This window comes from Stylophora pistillata, chromosome 3, assembly GCF_964205215.1.
Source record: "Stylophora pistillata chromosome 3, jaStyPist1.2, whole genome shotgun sequence".
In the NCBI taxonomy this organism is placed as follows: domain Eukaryota; kingdom Metazoa; phylum Cnidaria; class Anthozoa; order Scleractinia; family Pocilloporidae; genus Stylophora; species Stylophora pistillata.
The window spans coordinates 29,010,096-29,029,622 of record NC_142521.1 but is presented as its reverse complement, the minus strand read 5'-3'; the positions used below and the strand labels follow the sequence as shown (position 1 = coordinate 29,029,622).

The following is a 19,527-nucleotide window of genomic DNA, read 5'->3' as shown; positions in this document are numbered from 1 at the left end:
CAAACAAAACCAAGAGGTAATACACAAAGATGGAAAAAAATCGCATTTATATTTTGCTTTTCTGTTGTTCTGTATCAATTTTCTGTTAATTTACAAATACAGCAGAGGGAGCACAAAATATTGTAATTATGTGAGCAAATTAATGCATATTAACATTAGAGGAAAAGATCTGTACTAAGAAAAATTGATGCTTACCATTGAAAAATCCTAACTATGCCCTCATTATATACAATCCCATATACATTGCTTACAATCATGATGCACTATGCACTTACTAACCACTCTAACTTGTAATTAGTCTCAAAGCCACACATTTGTCTCTAATATTTCTGAGGATTTCTTGCTTACTTGACAAAATATCCATACAATGTACCCACCCAAGGTATATCATTTTTTTTTTTAAACCCTCTAATCCCTAGTTTTGTTTCATAATTCCTTTAAATTGCCAAAAACCCTCCATGCACTGTTTGTTGGAAAGTTGGATAATGCTATCCCCTGGATAAATATATCTAGTGGAGTGCAGTACATTTTGCTATCACTCATCTGCTTGATAGCAATTTATCCATTAGAGAGCATTTAATCCACCTTTATACAACTGGGTCATATATATGGCTAAGCTAGAATTCTGCCACATCCTGAGCTCTGTCTTTGCTATTGGATTGTTTCCTGACCAACAGCCAGTTAACCCTTTAATCCCCAGAAATGATTTAAAATTAATGTAATTTCTCCTTGTAATTCCAATAAGTTTTCTTATCAACAGGCTTTGAGAAGAGACTATTGGCTAAATAGGGCAGTCCTGATCTAAGACCAAATTATTCTATTTCAATCTAAAAGGAAATACACGGTGGTCAGTGCATGGGGAGAATTCTAATTGGATCTTACGAATTGTAGAGTTAATATAAACTCAATTTTTAACAAAATTAATTTTAACTCAATTTTCTATTTTAACTCAATATATCAATCACCTGGTGAGGGTGCATATTATTCTACAAAAGTACAAATACTGACAATCGATTCTTTTCTCATTTTTGACTCCTTGTTTAAAAGTGGTATATTGATGAAACACTTTCATTGCTGGCATACAAGGTTACTATCCAGCTGAAAACACGGTGAACACCTGAAATATTTTGGGGTTGTTTTTCACATTCTTATCACTGCTGATATTTACAGTTCATTTATCTCACATCAAATTGGCTTCTTTCTAGACACAAAAACAGTTCTGAAATAGTTCTGGTGTTCAAAAACATGTGAGTTTTCCAGTATGTTATTTCCTTGGTTCTCTTTCTCTTTCTCTCCCTAAATAAGCTTCACAAATGTTGTGATCCTCTGAGTCATAACAAGTTCTACATCTCAGTTGATTTCCACTATTTTCAAGACCCTACAAGCATATATTAATACAAGGGACACAAAGAAAGACTGCTAGTTCTTCATAAAATAATTTCTGGTTCATTTAAGATTTCATTTAAATATCAAAATGTTAGTTTTGCACACATATAAAAAAGGCACCACTGTAATTACCATCAGTTCATAGAATCTAAAATAGAATTTTTCTATAATTTGACTAGAACCCTAACAAAAACTTTAAAGAACCTTAATTAACGAGGTGCTTACTGCAACAAACAGTGCTATCTGGTCATAATATTTACTCTCTATAATTTTACTCCCACAAAAGACAAATTAAGCTGATAATTGTACATTTCATTGTGTGTAAAAAATTAGAGATGCATGTATTTAACGGGTGAATCAATATCAAACGAGTATGATGAGTTATACTTGAACATTATCATACATCTTCAAGGATTCTTCCAACCTCTGTATCACCTAGCAACAGCAGAAAAAAATGAATCACAACAGAGAAAGGATTTGCAGACGAAATTAAAAAAAAAATGGGAAGCATTAAATTGACCTAAAGTTGCACTTAAAATTCTATTTTTTTAACATTTATTTTTAACATGTGTTCTAGAATAAAAGCAGGTTTCATTACATTACAAAATTGTTCTATTAGTGACGGCTCATTTTTAATGAGGGGACTTCTTTGGAGGCAAACCTTTATAAAAGCTGATATGGTTTTCTAAGGGTTTAAAATTAATTAGACAAAGTAAAGGGCTAAAATTAAGTGAGAGCAGAAAAGTTGAATAAACACTGTAAATATTTTAGTGATATATATCATAAACAAGTAATGGAGTGAAATTATTCGTATGTACCGCACAAGTGAATATAGGCTGATTAACAAGTACTATTCACCTCCGAGAAACTGAAGATACAAAATCACAGGTCAACAACTTAATTTCCAACCATGTTTTGGTATATTGACAGAAATATACTATTTGTTTGGTTTTTGTGTGGTATATACCAACGGAATTATTCACCTTGGTGTTAGAGAAGGTGGTGGATATTTACCTCCCTGCTTCATGGCTAACCAAATATTCATAACTAATCACCTCCTTTTCCATGAATAATTGTTGAAAAGACAAATATACTAAAATGCATGCTGAGATTTTTTGCATGACTGTATAATTTCAAACAACCAAGTTAAGTTAAACACCTTACCCTTTGGTGATAGCTAATTTGTTCTTGAAGAAAGTGCTGCATCATACTTTTAAAGTCTACAACTTTTTGATCATGAAAATGGCTCATTTCAGCTGTGAACAGAAATAAATGTAATTTAAAAAAAAAACAAAGCTGAGTGAAATTTAGGAGGCTCACTGTGGTTTCCCTCAATCTTTTTTCGCATCCAGTAGTTTGATGGATCAATACAACCACACATCAAGTCATGTAACTTTTTCAAAACTTTCTCTGGTTATGATATCAGGTATGATAATAATCTCTTGCAAGTATCACTAGACAATAAAAAAATGTCTTTTTCCCATTACAAGATATCACCATAGCGATGTTATAGCCTCTTGGAACACCCCTAACTTCAAATTTATTTTGCTGTCACTTTAAAACCAGTTTGGAAACCCTGCATTGTTTGTTATATCAAATGGTAATCAGCACATCAAGTTTCCTGCGAAGTCTGTAGTTTAGGTTCAGAGCTATGGTACACTTACCAAATGAAACATTTGTTATAGTGTCAGCTCGTAAGCACACTTCATGAAAGGTAGAATCCTGAAAAGGTATTATAATGATAATAACTAATTAATTAATAACTAATGGTTTTTATTCTCACTATTAAATTTCTTAAATACCACTGCACCCAAGACGATGGATTTGTTATAAAGCTAAAAATAATTCCTACTGAAGTGTCATCACTGCAAATTCTTCAAAGCAAAGTGACATAGTGCCAATGGTAGGGGCTGGCAAACAAGCAGGTTCAACAGTACATTTAATTTTAAGAAGAACAATATGTCATCTGCACCTTTATGCAACATATAACCTATTTGGTTATTAATGAATGTTTCGTATATAAGAACGATCCTTCGCAGTAAAGCACTATTTGAGCAATAGTGGAAATCAGACCTGAAAAAAATTTCAGGCCTGTACGGGATTCGAACCACTGACCTCTGCGATACTAGTGCAGCGCTCTACCAATTGAGCTAACAAGCCAACTGGGAGCAGGCCATCAAATTAATTCGATATAAACCCGTAGATGATAAATCGAACAACAACAAACATATGAAACATATGAGTGAACTGCGGTTATGAGACGTATATAAGAACGATCCTTCGCAGTAAAGCACTATTTGAGCAATAGTGGAAATCAGACCTGAAAAAAATTTCAGGCCTGTACGGGATTCGAACCACTGACCTCTGTGATACTAGTGCAGCGCTCTACCAATTGAGCTAACAAGCCAACTGGGAGCAGGCCATCAAATTAATTCGATATAAACCCGTAGATGATAAATCGAACAACAACAAACATATGAAACATATGAGTGAACTGCGGTTAGGAGACGTATATAAGAACGATCCTTCGCAGTAAAGCACTATTTGAGCAATAGTGGAAATCAGACCATATGTTTCATATGTTTGTTGTTGTTTAATGAATGTTTGTTACTCAGTACTGATGTCAATCATATCATAGACCTCTAAGAAACCAGAGACAACACTAAATTTTTCACTGTTTGAAATATTGCATTCCAGAGTTGTATTATGAAAGATCTTTCACACCCAGTAAAGAAAGATACTATTCACTGAGTTACACAAAGGGGAAAAAAAGAAAGACAGAAAATCTGAGTCTCCAAGGAGGGATTTAACCTTTGTAACTCATTGCCCGACCACTGAACTACAGATCACCTGCTGATGAACACTGCAATTACCCCTTTGGAGCACATCAATTTATCCACAACAAGCACAATGTTTAATAAATTAATGGAGTATTAAAAGCAAAATAAAATCAATCCACTGTAAACTGATTGAAGGTGTATATAAAACTTCTACTAACAGATGATAAATTAAATGATTCCCTGAGCAATTTGGAATGGATAAGCACAAAGAAAAACTCTCTCTGCTTGCTTTATCTCTGTTGCAACTCCTATTCTCTGCTTCTTCCAGGTGCTAAAGAAATTTTAGAGCTTGCCAAGGTTGCATAATATTGTTTAAGCATAACTCAGCATAGTCCTCAATGGACATGTAAACTCTTGTCAATGTAAGCATTTCTATTTTTTGCAAGCAGTTTTATTTGAAATATATATCTGTATACATATAAATTGTTTAAAAATTGGCCAATTTGCTGTTGGAAAAAAGGGTACAGACAACATTACTTCGTCAATGTATCGTGCAATAGTCACCCACTGTAAGTCAGAATAGTTTTATTTGATGTCCATATTGTGGTAAAAAAAAAAAAAATTGGCTATGGTTTAGCATGGTCTGTGCCCTTATGGACAACAATATTCATCATCACAGTGGTCAAAATGATGTGGACTCACGAGACGCAGCCAACATTTGACCACTGTGATAACGAATATCGATGTTGATAAGAGTACAGACCATGCTAAACAACTGTCAATAGTCCATTTTACAGTTGTGTGCTTGGTTGCCAAGCCTTTGAATGGGAGTGAGGCTAGGGTTGACCTTGTTATGATACAAACCTTGCTGCCTTTCAAATGTAAATCACTTTGTTATCATGCTAAGTAGATACAAGGTCACCTTCAGCCTCACTCTGAATCAAAGGCTTGGCAACTAAGTACACAACTGTAAAATGGCCTATTTGTTAAACCTCTGATAAAGGAATAAATATTCTATGTGACAAGATTAATATACTGCACTACCTCCATCTTTTCTTCATCTTTAAGTCTCTGACATTCTTTCACTTTGCCAATTGTGCCCTTTGGAGGTATAACAATGTAAATTTAGGACATGTTTGTTCGTAAAGACAGCAAACACAATTAAATTATATCTATTTTATTTGTTTTTTACCTTGTGAACTTGTAGTACATCTGGATAGGTGCTTAACATTCCTGAATATTCCTTAAGTCCTTCTATCAAAGGTAAAAAGTCATTCTTGGGCTGAAAAAACACAACGCATAGCATATTAACAAGTGAAAACACCTATGAATTAATCAAGGGGTGAATTCCTAATTAAAATTGACAAATTCCACATTCAATCTTTTATTCAAGCTTTTACTTTCCAAACCTCATATATGAGACATCAAATGGCTCTGGAGGGTAGCTTGCTTGTAGCCAGTATCTTGTGTTTTAAGCACAAGATTCAGCCAGGCAAACACTTGGTCGCCATATTTGACAGGTGGAAGATTTGGGATGAGTGACTATAGTTTCCTTGGGTTTATAAGCCTATTTTTGTTTCAGCAGGTAACTTGCAGCTACCCAGGCAGTTATCTCTTTTCGTGTTTTCACCAAGTGCTCCTTTAGTTTACTGGAGAAGGCAGTAAAAAGTTACAGAGTGAAACTCTATTGAATTACTTCCTTGAAGTCTCTTTACAAACCTGTTCTGCTATCAATTCCCCAATATCGTCATAAGTTTTTGCAGTATGCTCTAGCGCTTGAGTTAATTGTTGGGAACCTAAAACAGACAAAAGGGAACCAAAAACAGTTATTTTAAAAACAGAATTATGAAACCACAGAAAATGTGCTACACATAAAAAAATAGGTTTGGCTTTCTCGTGCCTATTTTTTTTCCTTTAAGTGCACTAACATTTGGCACCTATTTTTGACGTAATGGCATTCCTAAGTGTGACAGTAAGATTATACAGAAAGGGAAACAATAGGATATAAATCCTCAAGAATGTTTTATTTGAGAGAAAACAGGAGCATTACTTACTTTGTGAATCTAGATCAATAGCAAAAGCTGCACTAAGAGATCCAAAAGTGCTACCAATCTTCTTATATTCACTCCTGTATGCTGAAAAGGAAACAATTTAATCTGTATGAAGCAGAGCCTGTACTACCTGGACATGAAAGATGCCATGTATCAAATTAACAGTAAAATAAACCATGATGAGATTGTGCACACCAAGTGTAACTCTGCACAAGTAACAAAAAGTCAGATTGAAATGAAATAAACCATATTTTGACTTGCAGATGACATACAAGTAAAGAAGTGATGTTGGCAGAAAAGAAGCCTGAAAAAATTTAGGCCTTGACAAAGTTTTGAACACATGTTTCAAAGATACTAGTTGGATCATTTCATTCATTTTACAGAAAATTCCCTACACTGGAATTAAAAATGTAGAACTTCCTTAACTGTGCTTTGTTCCCAACATGTGGCTTCGTAGCTCAGTCGCAACTTTCTCATATCTGGGAGGCACAGGTTTTAAATATGTCGCAGCACGAATTTTTGCCCCTCCTTTTCTGCAATTGCTTTTAATTAATTGCTGAAGAAAATTGAGATGACAAGATAATTGCTTACATCCTTGGCACTTTTCACAATGCACTTGACCTCTGTCTTGAATTGACCTAACACTCTCGTCTGTACTTTTGATAAATCTTCCAAATTGTTCCATTCTATTTTCTCTGAAAGACCAAAGAATTACAAGGTGAGTTGTTTGGTGTACATTAAGGACAACTCCATAGGAGAACATGATACAAAATTTTTTTCAGTCTTGAAAACATTTGTAGAGGAGGAAATTTCATGATATTGTGTAGCCTTTGATATATTCACAAAGATGTTGTCTTTCACAAGTAGACATGCTACAGATTTATCATACAGAAGGGGTAATGAGGGCCAGAAGAATATGACAAAGAATTTAAGCACTAATTCTTATCTTGTGAAACTAGATTACAATGTGGTTTGTACCCTCTGAGATGAAGTTTTCTGCCCAGTGGGGAAATTTAGGATTTTCACTTACACTTGCACAAGTTCTAATCTTTGTGGTGGACAGTCAACTGTCATAAAAAAAGATGCACCAACAAGTTTGTCATTTTCTGCTGCTCGCTTTCCTTGCTTCCATTCCTGCAAAGAGAAACCAGTCACCTCCGCAACTTCAAGATTAAAAAATTTAAATGCAAGTAAGTTGTAATGTACTTTGCTTCAAGTCTACTTTCGGGTTTTTCTTTAACTGTTTAATTGTCTCTGTGGGGATTCAATTCCCTTTGTTCTGACTGGTTGAATTTTGTGATAACTCACAATAATGTTTAGTTTTGTGAAACTAAATTGAAAAGCTCTACATAAACTGTATGTATATGCATTAGTATAGAATGCACCATGGCCATTTCCTTGGTTATGATGGAGGCACTGAAGTTAGAGGATACTGCAGTACATTCTTTTCTTATCTTTTTTTTTTTTTAATAACTATTGACCAAAGTGGAGGAGGCTCTATGGTGGTAGATATTTATCCAGCCAAGAAGGAGCAAGGTATTTATTCCCCAATAGCTACCGACACTGAGTTGAATAGTTCTTGAAGTACCTACTAAAACATTGAGACACTATACAGTCATAGTACAAAAACATGATTTTAACTCATTTATTCCAGCAACTAATACAAGATGTTTGGGGGAATCCTGGACAAGTTGCTCAGAGGCGAATAGGAAAGGATATTAACAAAAGGGATTCAGTAGCCACTTAGAGCGCACCTTTTATGCTGTCTACCAATTTAGAATATTACAACCACAAATACCCAAGAACTGAGGAAAGCAGATGGTAATTCAGTCAGACAGTAAAGGTACCACTTATTGCACATCATCTCTCTTACTTTTCAATAAGTTTGTTCGATTTGATATGCGATTACCTTTTCATTGTCCCGACACGTAATAAAATGTTTGAACACCAAACTTTGAGATAGCACAGGATGAAGACATATTCTATTCATCCACTGTTGAAGTTTATCTCTTCTTTTCTCCACAAACTCTTCACCAAATCTCCCTGACAGCCGAGTAAAATATTGTTAATAAGTTTCTTCCAACCCTTAAACTATTTTACCCCAAAAAGTGACCAATATCTAATTTCTCCTAACCATATCACTCCTGAATCAAACATTAAGGTCAAGAGAATAAAGAAAATGATCATTAACTGAAAAAGCTCTTTTTTGCAAAACAAATTTTCCTTATCAGAAGCTTAGGAAGGGTTTAGACAAAAGCAAGGAGAGTATGAAGACTGATGTACATGTAATTTCTCATTACAATATCCATTGATTGGTCAGCAAACAGGTAATGAGAATACTCAAACTTGTGAGATAGAAGTTGTTATCTTGATTTGATACCAAATTCTCATTACTAATTTAAAAAGAAATATGATGCAGCTAGATGGTGAGAATTAACATTGAAGGGTTGGGCCTTTGTGTTAAGATGGAACGGCAGAATCTCTCTATCACCTTTTCTACCTCTAGCTTAATCAAGTGAAAAATGCAACAAATAAGTTATTTGTTCCCTAATTTCGGAGGAATTATATCATTGCTTCAAAATTATTTCTTCAAGAATTTTTCCACCAAATTTCCCAAGGGGAAGACAACAACAATAACAACAACAACAGGAGTTTTATGCCACACTCTTTTTGATAAGCATGTGGATTAGTTAAAGTTCCCTGCTGATGACAAAAATTGAAGATGTAAGAAGCTGGAACTTTAGTCCTTCTAGCCCTACTTTGAGAAGACTGCAACAGTTTTCCATTAGTTAATGTCATCAGAAAGGCAGTGCAATCTCCTCATTATTTACAGACCTAGCTTGAGAGTTGATGCAGTTTGGCCTGACACTTGCACCCTTACCCTCTAAGAAGACAATCTTGCACTTTTAAAGCATGCAAACTGGGAAACCAGAGATCAATAAGAGATTACTTCAGTAAAATAACCAGTAAGTGCTGCTCACTGACCTGTGATTTGTTTGTCTGGTAATGGTGGAACTGATATAGATGTATACTTCTCAACCAAGCGACCAAAGAGCCAGTCAAAATGTTTGTACCGTCTGCTGACAACAACTCCAGTATTCTGATGAAAAAAAGCGAAAGTTAAACTAAATCTATCTTCCAACAGTACATTATTTTACTATAATTTTTATTTAGTGTGATAGAATGCACAAAACATGGCATTTTGCTGCTCAGAGCAAATGGAATGGAATCACTCTGATGAAGGGCTAACGCTCAAAATGTTAGCTTTGAAACTCTTCTTGTACAATTTTTATTATCTCCTCAGTTGATAAAACCAAAATTACCTTGTATATAATTTATAGGTCTGCAGCATTTCAGTAATATTAACCCTTAAACTCCCAATGAAGCCTCCCGGTTAGCTCAATTGGTAGAGCGCCGGACTGTTGTGCGGGAGGTTGTGAGTTCAAATCCAGCCAGACCAACACTCAGGGTCTTTAAATAACTGAGAAGAAAGTGCTGCCTTTGTAATAATATCTGCAAATGGTTAGACTTTCTAGTCTTCTCGGATAGGGACGATAAATAGTGGTCCCGTCTCACAAGCCCTTGTAATGTGATAAAAAAAATTTGTGGGAGGTTAAAGAACCCACACACTGTTCGAAAAGAGTAGGGCACGTAGTGCCCGCTGTTGTGGTCTATCTTTGTGTAGTGTCTATCAAATTGATGGGGGGTACTGTGCCTTTGACTATTGTATAGAAAGGGCGCAATATAAATAAGGAATTCATTCATTCATTCAGAAGTGATTAATATGTAACTTCTCCCTATAATATCCATACATGATTCAGTAAACAGGTAATGAGAATACTGAAACCTATCAGGTAGAAGTTATCTTGATTGAACACAAATTCTCATAAGCAATTTACAAGGAAATGTGTAGCAGCTAGAGGGGAGAATTAACAATCAGATCTTGGGAGTGAAAGGGTTTAGAATCTGGGGGAATGTGGTGGGGAAGCCAAATAGAAGCTGGAAGCTTGTCTGAATTAAATAATAATAAATAATAATAATAATAATGTAGCAATGGACATTCCACTGGGTGGCTCTTCTTGTCCACTGTTTCCAGATTGAATTGCAATTTGGAATGTTGGTTTTTGTGGAAGGAAAACCAGACGACCCAGAGAAAAACCCTTGGAGTAAGGATGAGAACCAACAACAAACTCAACCCACATGTAATGCCAGGTTCGGGAATCAAATCTGGGCTACAATGGTGGGAGGCGAGTGCTCTTACCACTGCACCATCCCTGCTCCTCTCTTGGGCTCCTTTGGTGTTTACATGGATGACCACAAGAAAATGTCATGTCAAAAGTTTGTCTGAGTGAGTTATTCAGTGCCCTCTCTCAATAACATATCCTTTCAGTAAAGTCTTAAAGCTGACAGGAATAATTTTGCATTGGAATGAGATTGTGGGGATGGTACCTTACTGTAACTGAAAGGAAAGAAATAGAGATAGAAAGTGAAACAACAAAATGGCTGCCTTGAACACACCAAGGTTTGATTAATGTAGTTTACATTTCACAGGCTTGACCATGATATATTTCAAATTACCAGAGATGGGTTGTTCAAAACTGGGTTAAAATAGCCCAGGGTTAGTGTGAAATCTGATCTCAGATCTGAAAGCTTCAAAAGAAAATTTGTTTCATCTAGAATTTGAAAATTATCCCAAAAAGGCTTTAGCAAAGAGACATAAAGAAACCTGAATTAAAATTCAACCTTGGGTTAGCACTAATCCACCTTTCAACAACTGAGCTCAGAATATCAAATAATAGTGGTACTAGATTGTAAATCCCTCATTTAGTCGTCTAACTATAAAAATTAGAGTGGACAGTTGCTTACCCTGTGTATTTTACCTCACTGCATAAAAAAGTTGCAAAATATTAGGTGTGCCTGTTATACAAAGAACCACTAAATAAGGCACATACATTGTAATGTTGCGCTATTTTTAGTGTTACACACTCACACTGGGTGTTATGTTGTATGCAATAAAACTCTTCATCCCTTTGAATTTACTCTTCTTCTCAGGGGAATTTATCTCACATGTGAATGGGTCTGGGTTGTTGCACCAAGTAATCCGATCTCCATCTTCCTGAAAACCACAAACAGAAAAACAGAGTTGGCTACTTACTGGGCACCTCTAATATAGCACCTAAACTTCAAACATTTATTGAAAAAAAGAGATTAATGCTCTACCTTGATTGACACTCTCTCATTATGTGGAACTTTTACATCAGTCTGTTGTGTACCAATGACATACGCTTCTCCACCAGATTTCACAAAGTGTGAGAACCTTTAAAACAAAAACAGCAGTTCAGTGGTAGTAAGTAACTCATCTTAAAGTGAATTATATTCAAGAAATAAACTATACTCCTGTGTAAAGGCTGATAGTTTCGAAAGAAACTGTTTGGGGCTGCGCCGGTGTGAGTAACGAAATAATTTGGATATATCAACAAAGTTGAAATGGTAAATTGGCCACCATAATGATTACAAAAGCTGACGTTTCGAAAGTTAGCCCTTCGCTCGGAGTGAAGGGCTAACGCTCTACTGTACAGACACACTCCTGTGTGTCTGTACAGTAATTATATAGGGCTTGACACTAACAGTAGCCAACTAGCCACAGACTAGTAGAGATTCAGTTTGGCTAGTGTTTTTTGATTTCCACTGGCCAGTTTGGCTACTAAACAAACTGAAATTGTCATAACATTGAACTTGTCACTAGCCACTTGGCTAGTAAGTTGAAAGTTAGTGTCAAGCCCGGGAAATAGATGACAGATGATGTCAAAATGAAAAGATGCTCGGTTGAGAGTGTTATTTACATGAGGGTATGTTGTTACTGCATTTTGACATTTTTCATCTTTTACTGAACAGACTCTCAGATCTATTTGCTTCATATAGTAAAAAGTATCTATGTTGGCCATTGCAACAATTCTTCCATGCATAGGGCTGTTCACTTGTTTTCCCTTCAAGTTTTTCCAGCCTTTAGACACATACCAAATAATGTTTCCCCATGTGATAACACTAAATTCTCACAATTAATTTACAAGGAAATATGTACAACGTTCTGCTCTAAGAAAATGTGAAGGGAGCCCATTGGTCTGAAACTTTGAAATACAGGGTGCCCAGCATATGCTTTTATATGAAAAAACTAAAATTCCCAAGTTGCGCAAGAGCAAAAGTAAGGCGCCAGGGGCCACTGGGTGTCGCTGGACCACAGCCCTGATGGAGCAGAGTAGGTTAGAATGAACAATCAGATCTTAGGAGTTTAAGGGTAAATCAAAAAGCCCTTTATTCCCTTACACAAAAGACTCAACCTGTTCATGCTCTTTCGCACTGTCCCTGTTCTAACCATTCCTGAATTGGTGTGTCTTCTCGGCAATGATGACACTGTTGACTCCTGGTCCCCCCCACTGTAGTTGCTGACAGTTTCATCATCATCCCATTCATCTTCCCATCCATCTGCTGTATCCACTGAACCCTGATTATGCAGAGGCGCCGAAGGTATAGGATGGAGGTCGTTGAACGGTGGTGCTGGATACTCTACTAGCTGTGAAGCATAAGTATCCAGAATTCCTTAGCTCTTTTACTATCTGTTAAACAATTCTCAAGTGAGTTCTGAGAATCTAGTGGTGGATCATATAACAATCCCCTTATATTGTAAATAAGTATCATTGCTCTACTGATTATAGAGATGTGCATGCTCTGATTGGTCAAGGATTATACCTTGCAATTATCACCTTCCATGAGGTGATTATCGCAGGGGGTGCTTAATTTCAAAACAGCTACCTTGCATTTGGTTAATGTTAGGCAGAAAGTGATAGATGTGATTTAAAAAATACAATTCCAAAGAACACAAAAACTGGTATTAGGTTTCATGCAACACTTTTCAAAAGAAAATAAAGTTTTGCTGATTGAATTAAATAAACCTGTTAAATTCTAGTGGGCAAACGGCTGCTTATGTCAGTATAGGTTATCAAAACAATTGTGACGGAATGGTATCAACAAGAGAAACAAATTGACAACAAAATAAAAAGGCACCTTTCCCTTAGGATCAGTGAATATTGTTGTATTTAATCACCTTCTCTTTGGGATTATTCAGCTATACTCACTTCACCTTTGGCAAATAATTGTAGATTGTGGTTTGCGATGAATACACTTTCACAATGAAGTATAATTGCTTGTCTCAAAAAGTAGGTGCTTCAGATGTGGAATGCAACATTTCAGCTGCATAGTGCTAGTCCTCATCACGCAATAAGATGTACCAAACTTGTGAGGTACACTCTACTCTCAAACTTCAAATCCTTGTTTTATTGTTTATCATCAACATTCACCACTTCACAAATTGGGTATACTCCAATCATCACATTTCCTTTTTCACTTTAAACCAAACCATGAATGCATACCGGTAAGTGTCATGTTGCAAAACTTCTGTTTTAAGGTCAAGTGAGTATGCATCACCCTCTAACAGTTCTGCTCAGCTGTGGTTGGTTGGAATTCCATCACTGTGATTAGCAAATTTTGTTGAAAGGTTCCCTCAGTGAACCTTTCAACAAAATGAACCCATCATTGCTGAACTTGTTATGGTCAATAAGACCATAATAGGTCTCCAGTGATTTCACTGGCAATAACTCTGACACCAGTTGAGAGTGCACATTACATCTTGTTTGACAAATTGACAATACTCGGTTCATTGGAGCAACTTTTTGGAGAGAGCAGATAAATCTATACAGTTTCTTAGAGCTATACATTTTTCAGGTACCTTTTAAAGGTGAATATTAATATAACATAGAGGGAAACAGAGAAGATATTATGTCAAAAAGAGTGATAGCCTTTTACATGTACACTTAGTCAATTGTAAAAGTGATCTCACGTTGTAACAGATTTCTGTAAATACATGTTAGATATTGGCAAAAAGAAAAGTATATGAGACCACTCGCATAATGCCAAATTCAATATAGGAAAACACGAGGGAAAAATTAAGACGAAAGATATATTTTCTGGTAATAAGAAAATTCATACTCGGAAAAGACTCAGTATAAAGAACAGCATACCTAGTTAATATTAAATAAACATTCTTGGATATAAAATTACAACAAAGTTTGCTTGTCTCACCTCTACATAGGCTTCAGGAAACAAACCTCTAGATCCGTCAGGGCCAATTCCCTCCCACCATCCCTCGCCGACGTCCTGTCGTAAATAAAGAAATAACGGAAATACTGTATAGAGGAAGTCCCAAATGCAGACGGTAGCAGCGTCACAGAAGTCTTAACTATACGTACCGTTCGAGTCACGGTTAAAATTTCATCCGTGTAAACGGCGAGTTCTCCAGAAGGTCGGTCTCCTTCAAAATCATAGAGTACACGGACCTACGGACGAATGTTATTAAAGTGAATAAGTCAGAGGGGACAAAAGGAATAACATAGATGAAAACTGTCGGAGATCACGATAACGTACTTTACAGCCAGGCGAAACAGCCATACTGAAGGTATCCTAGTTCATTTCAGACGGAATGATGTTATATTTAGCTGTGATGTCACGTGAGCAAACTCTTTCGATGGAGGCGGATGTATCGTTCGTCAGAGTTAAAAAAGAAAAGAAAGAATTTCTAAACTTTCTTAAACAGACTTAATCTTTCTTGCGTGTCGGGAAAATGCGTGCAGTTTCGAAACTTTCCAGAAGACTCAGCTTTCTGAGGATCGGGATGCGAGAGCTCTCAGAACGGCGATACGTTGTCCAGGGCACATCGAGTCTGCTTATTCGAATAGAAGATACGCTAAAAACATTTACAGCTGGACATGACAATTGCCGTCTCAAGCTTAAATTTCAAGATGGCAGAGGTAGCGAACAATTGCGGCAGCGAAAACTTGAAGCGGAAACGCAAACATGGCTGGAACCCGCATTCAAAGGATTGGAATAAAATGAGGAAAATGGAGCCCAGCAAAAGGAAGCGAGATGCGAAGAAAACTCAGATTCTCCAGCCTCAATTACCACAAACCGCCACAGAAATATCATCCAACTGGAAGGCTTTACAAGTGGTGAGAAGGACTTTTAAATCTTTTGATTGCCAATATCTAAGCGTTCATCAACCTTAGGTACCACCACAAGCTCAGTCAATAAGTTATTTTGTTAGACAGTGAAGAAATTTATCTAAATTAAGAATGAACTGTTTGTTTTGAGAGCGGAGAAAGATAGCTAACTGTGTTTCAGTAGCACAAATTTATAAATCCACGAGAGTCATTTATACGCTCTTTGTTTTGACTGCCTTCTGCCGCTTTCTGTAACTCCATTTCCGACTTTGTTTAAAAATTTTGATCTTTGTAAGTCTTCTCCAAGCTATCTTTTTTTGTGCAGGATCAAAACAGACAAACCTGAGTGGGCCATCTTGGACCACTCGGGTAGCCGATCAGAGCACAGAATTGGTTTCACAGTCGCTGCCAGCGATAAAATTTCACCAATTTTGGTATAAGTACTAGTTTCAATGGTATTCTATACACTACAGATACCCAGTATAACTTAGTATATCAAATTATTTAGAAATAGTAGACTTTGGCAAGATACAGGTCTGAATTAGAAATTTTAGACTCGATATATTACAGTGGAACCTCAATTTAATGACATCCCAAGGGAGTGGGAAAATTTGTTTGTTATGGGTTTGTTATGCTGAAATCTCCATTTAACAAATTTGCAGAAAAACAACTGAAATGTTTGTTTTGTCGAGGTATTGTTAATGATTGGCTTTTTTTTGTTTTGTTTGCTTGTTTGTTTTTTTTTTTTTGGTGGTGTGACATTGTGCTATCCAGCATTTTGGGATGGGAATGTTACTCTTCAGGGTTCAATTTTAATATTTGGATCACTAACCCTTCGGGTTGGTAGACATCTTTTTTACTAACCAAATTATCAAGTTTGGTATCCAAGCTCACAGGTTACAATATCTCAATTATTAAACATTTTGACAATGATGACCAGGACAAATTAAAGAGTAGCTGAAATTGCATGGTGACCTTAAAAACATTGACAATTATGCACCTATTTTATTTCCCTCTCATTTACCATGATTAGTGAAGAACAGTTCATCTACAGCACATTCTCTAAAAAGAGTTTAAGTTGATTAAACAACTTGAGTATTCTAAGTATTTCTCTGAGAGGCAGGTCTATGTGCTCTTTGTTCTGAGGTCTACCAATGTTTAAATATGTTAGAAAATTTTACTAACCATGCCGGGTTAGTTGGACACATTTTTAGTAACCAAAGGTTGAGAATTACTAACCATTGGTTAATGGGTTACCGTTAATTTTGAGCCCTGCTCTTATAAGCATTTGTGCTTTAATGTTTTTATGAAGCTACAGTACACTGTACAGATTTCTACATAGCTACAACACCTAAAAAAATTAAATGGTAAATGTAAAGATGAAACAATTTTAGTGTAATAGAAAAATCTGAGCCCCAGATGGGACTTGAACCCACGACCCTCCATGATCTAGTCGGATGCTCTAACCACTGAGCTGCTGGAGACTCTATGGTGAGCAAGGGTCAATTTGTGGGCCTCGACTGGAATCACATCGTACGGCTACACAGCCAAGTATTGGTGAGCACCTGTGAAACTCACTAACAGCATCACGCTGTCACATTAAAGCATATCAAGATGCAGCCAACCAACCTCCAAAGTGAGCATGTAAAGATGAAACAATTTTAGTGTAATAGTAAAATCCGAGCCCCATATGGTAAATGAAATTTTTTAAAAAATTGTCACTGGCTTCTCAAATGTGATAATAAAAAGGATAATGAAAGTCCAACCAAACAGAAAACTTTAACATAAGAAATCTAATTCACCTCATTTCTAAATTTGCTAATCAAGATGCTCAATGAAAATTGCCTCATTACTCTACTATGAAAATCAAAAAATTTTTCTAATTGCCTTGAGAATTTTTAGTCTGTTTTGCATTTGTCTTAAGTCATGTGTTGACACTTGTTTGTTATATTGGAGTATATTATGCGTGTAAGCTTCTGGATTATGTTTATTATAACATAAAGTATTTTGTTTATTTTATTTATTACTGTTTTGAGAAAAACTTTATAGGTATCAACTAACATTTTACTATTTTTCTATATAGTAATGTAAGCGCATTGAGTTTTCTAAATGTGCTCCCAAAAAAACTTTTCATTATTATTTAATATATTATTATTTGGTAAAATGCATCAAAGTAATCATTATTGTAAATGTTGGTATTTGAATATCTAATTCTTTTTTCAAACTCATAATCATGTCATAATCATGTCATAATCAAACTCATAATCGTGTCTTTTTTCAAACTCATAATCATGCTGTCATCTTTTACCAAAAAAGGAATCATGTTTAACAAGGATACAATTCGTAGTTCATTGGATAAAACAAACTAAAAAAAACATAATTGTTTACATTTATGGCCTGTATCTACTGGTTTTGAACACTTTTCTGCTTGGTTTGTGTATTGCAATTTATTTATTGTAAGAATTTTTTTTTTTTTGATGTCTAGCTCCAGAATTCAAGACAGTTCAACTTGAAGTTCAAAAATTCTTAAAAAGAAATCCTCTGTGGGATATTCCTTGAAGAATGACCTTGAGGTGAGTTTGGTCTAAGATTACTTTTATCTATTATCTAGCCACCTTGACCGAACAAGAATGCAAAAAAAGAACTCGGTCAATATCTAGCCAACTTGACCTCAGGCTTGGTTAATAATGCATATGTAGTACTCCTTGAAATGCCCAGAATCACTTGGAGTTCTTGTAACCTCAACTAGTAAAAGAATTGTTCTGCTGCTTTGAAATTTTTGTTTACCTGTTGTACATAAAATAAGAGAGAACACTAAACAGAAACTATTACAGTCAAACTGATTTGAGATTTAATTTAATGGAGATACTGAGTACAAAGACAGCTTCAAGTGTTCAAAAATGTTCATCAAGCTAAGACTGGTTTGAAGTTTGTATCTGATTGATATAGAGGAAGGAGGGAACACTTACAAAAATACTCAGTTCAAACTTTGAGGTTTTAAAAAGTTAAAACTGGTACCAGTGAATTCTTGTTTGTAAGCAATGATCAGAAAGCTGCTGTGGTTCTGCAATAGTTTGTAGATTTTAAAACTTGGCAACACAATGCTGGTAATTTACTATTTGTTTGATTCGTTAACCTTTACACAAAAATCCCTTCATTAAGAAAACTTGCTAAGCAGGTACTGAATATCAGCATTCAAGAAGGAGAACATTCTTCTGTAAGTATTAATGTTGTTTACTCTCTGTAGTGTCAAGAAGAGACTTGGAGCAGAGCAGGGACTGGTTTCTAATATCTCCTTACTGCGTCACCCTGCAAAGGTCACAAGAATACTGCAAATGATCACCAAATTAGGAAGCTGCTGATTATCAAACAAATTCTCCTTGATGACAACACAGAAAATATAGAGACAACAGTGTGGAGAATATCAATGTTGATGTCAGGGTGTAAAAGGATTAGGTTAATTTTGCCCCTTATTAGGTTGAGGACAATCAGCAAAAATTAAGGGGAAAATTTACACACTTGTTTGATTACAAGCAGAAACAAAGCTGTTTTTCTTGAGTTTAGGCCAATTTTCAACAGAAGCATCCGGAAAAAAGTCACAATCTATTTACATTTGTATTTTATACCATGTACAAGATACACAGGTAGCCATGAAGCTTTACACTTTGCACAGAAAACAGTGGGAAAGACAATTGCATGAAGCTAGAGTAGAGCCTTCTAAGAAAGCAGTTGTAAATAGACTTGTTACCTCAAGTCATAATAGATAACAGAGCTACAAAGATGGTAAAACAGCAGTGCAATATGGGATTGTTTGCAAAGTTGGGGGGCACAGGGTTACCAAGTAACACAAACCTCATCCAGGCAATTTTTTATTGGTGGAGGAGTTGTGCTGGAGACTTTTTAGTCAGTGAATTCAAAGAGTTTTTCCTGTGCAGGGTTATTTCCATTAAATGTTAGGAATCAGAGACTTTTTTGGACACAGCAAAGTTAGACAACAACCTCAGTTATTCCAGTTGAGACATGCAGCTGTCCATTTTATGATGAGAAATCAAGTGTAGTCAATCACAAATTAGGCCACCACCAGCAATCAAATTGAACCTCTATTTCATCAAATTGTCTTCTTAAAGTAACTTAAAAGAAATTCAAATAATTTGGAAATAATAGGTTACAGTACCCAACTAATGTGATGGTACTGTAGCAAAGTTTAGTCTAATTGTATTCTAAACAGGTTGATTTTGTGCTGAATAGTTTGCAGAGCAG

At 35.7% G+C, this 19,527-nt stretch overlaps 2 protein-coding genes across 4 annotated transcripts in view; one reads left to right on the top strand and one right to left on the bottom strand.

Moving 5' to 3' along the window:
* Positions 1–28: 28 nt before the first annotated feature.
* Positions 29–14,835, bottom strand: LOC111323764 (sorting nexin-33). Its single transcript, XM_022927194.2, has 17 exons — positions 14,696–14,835; positions 14,521–14,607; positions 14,354–14,428; positions 12,556–12,788; positions 11,438–11,534; positions 11,208–11,333; positions 9,203–9,317; positions 8,127–8,260; positions 7,248–7,351; positions 6,809–6,912; positions 6,221–6,301; positions 5,886–5,962; positions 5,359–5,448; positions 5,211–5,267; positions 3,051–3,108; positions 2,551–2,642; positions 29–1,821 (listed from the first exon to the last, which is right to left on the bottom strand). The coding sequence occupies exons 1-17, from the start codon at positions 14,717–14,719 to the stop codon at positions 1,768–1,770; spliced, it is 1,608 nt and encodes a 535-aa protein (XP_022782929.1). The 5' UTR covers positions 14,720–14,835; the 3' UTR covers positions 29–1,767.
* A 150-nt stretch (positions 14,836–14,985) lies between these two features.
* The window catches only part of LOC111323768 (uncharacterized), a 5,609-nt gene continuing 1,067 nt past the window's right edge, over positions 14,986–19,527 (top strand). The window contains exons 1-4 of one of the 3 annotated variants that reach the window (XR_015999047.1): positions 14,986–15,276; positions 15,593–16,903; positions 17,753–17,840; positions 18,515–19,527. The exon at positions 18,515–19,527 is cut by the window's right edge and continues 1,067 nt beyond it. Coding sequence is in view for 2 of the 3 variants with exons in the window: in XM_088754467.1 (XP_088610593.1) it covers positions 15,037–15,276; positions 17,753–17,797 (285 nt within the window). In the remaining variant the exon portion in view is untranslated. The other 2 variants (XM_088754467.1, XM_088754468.1) reach the window with 2 other exon arrangements.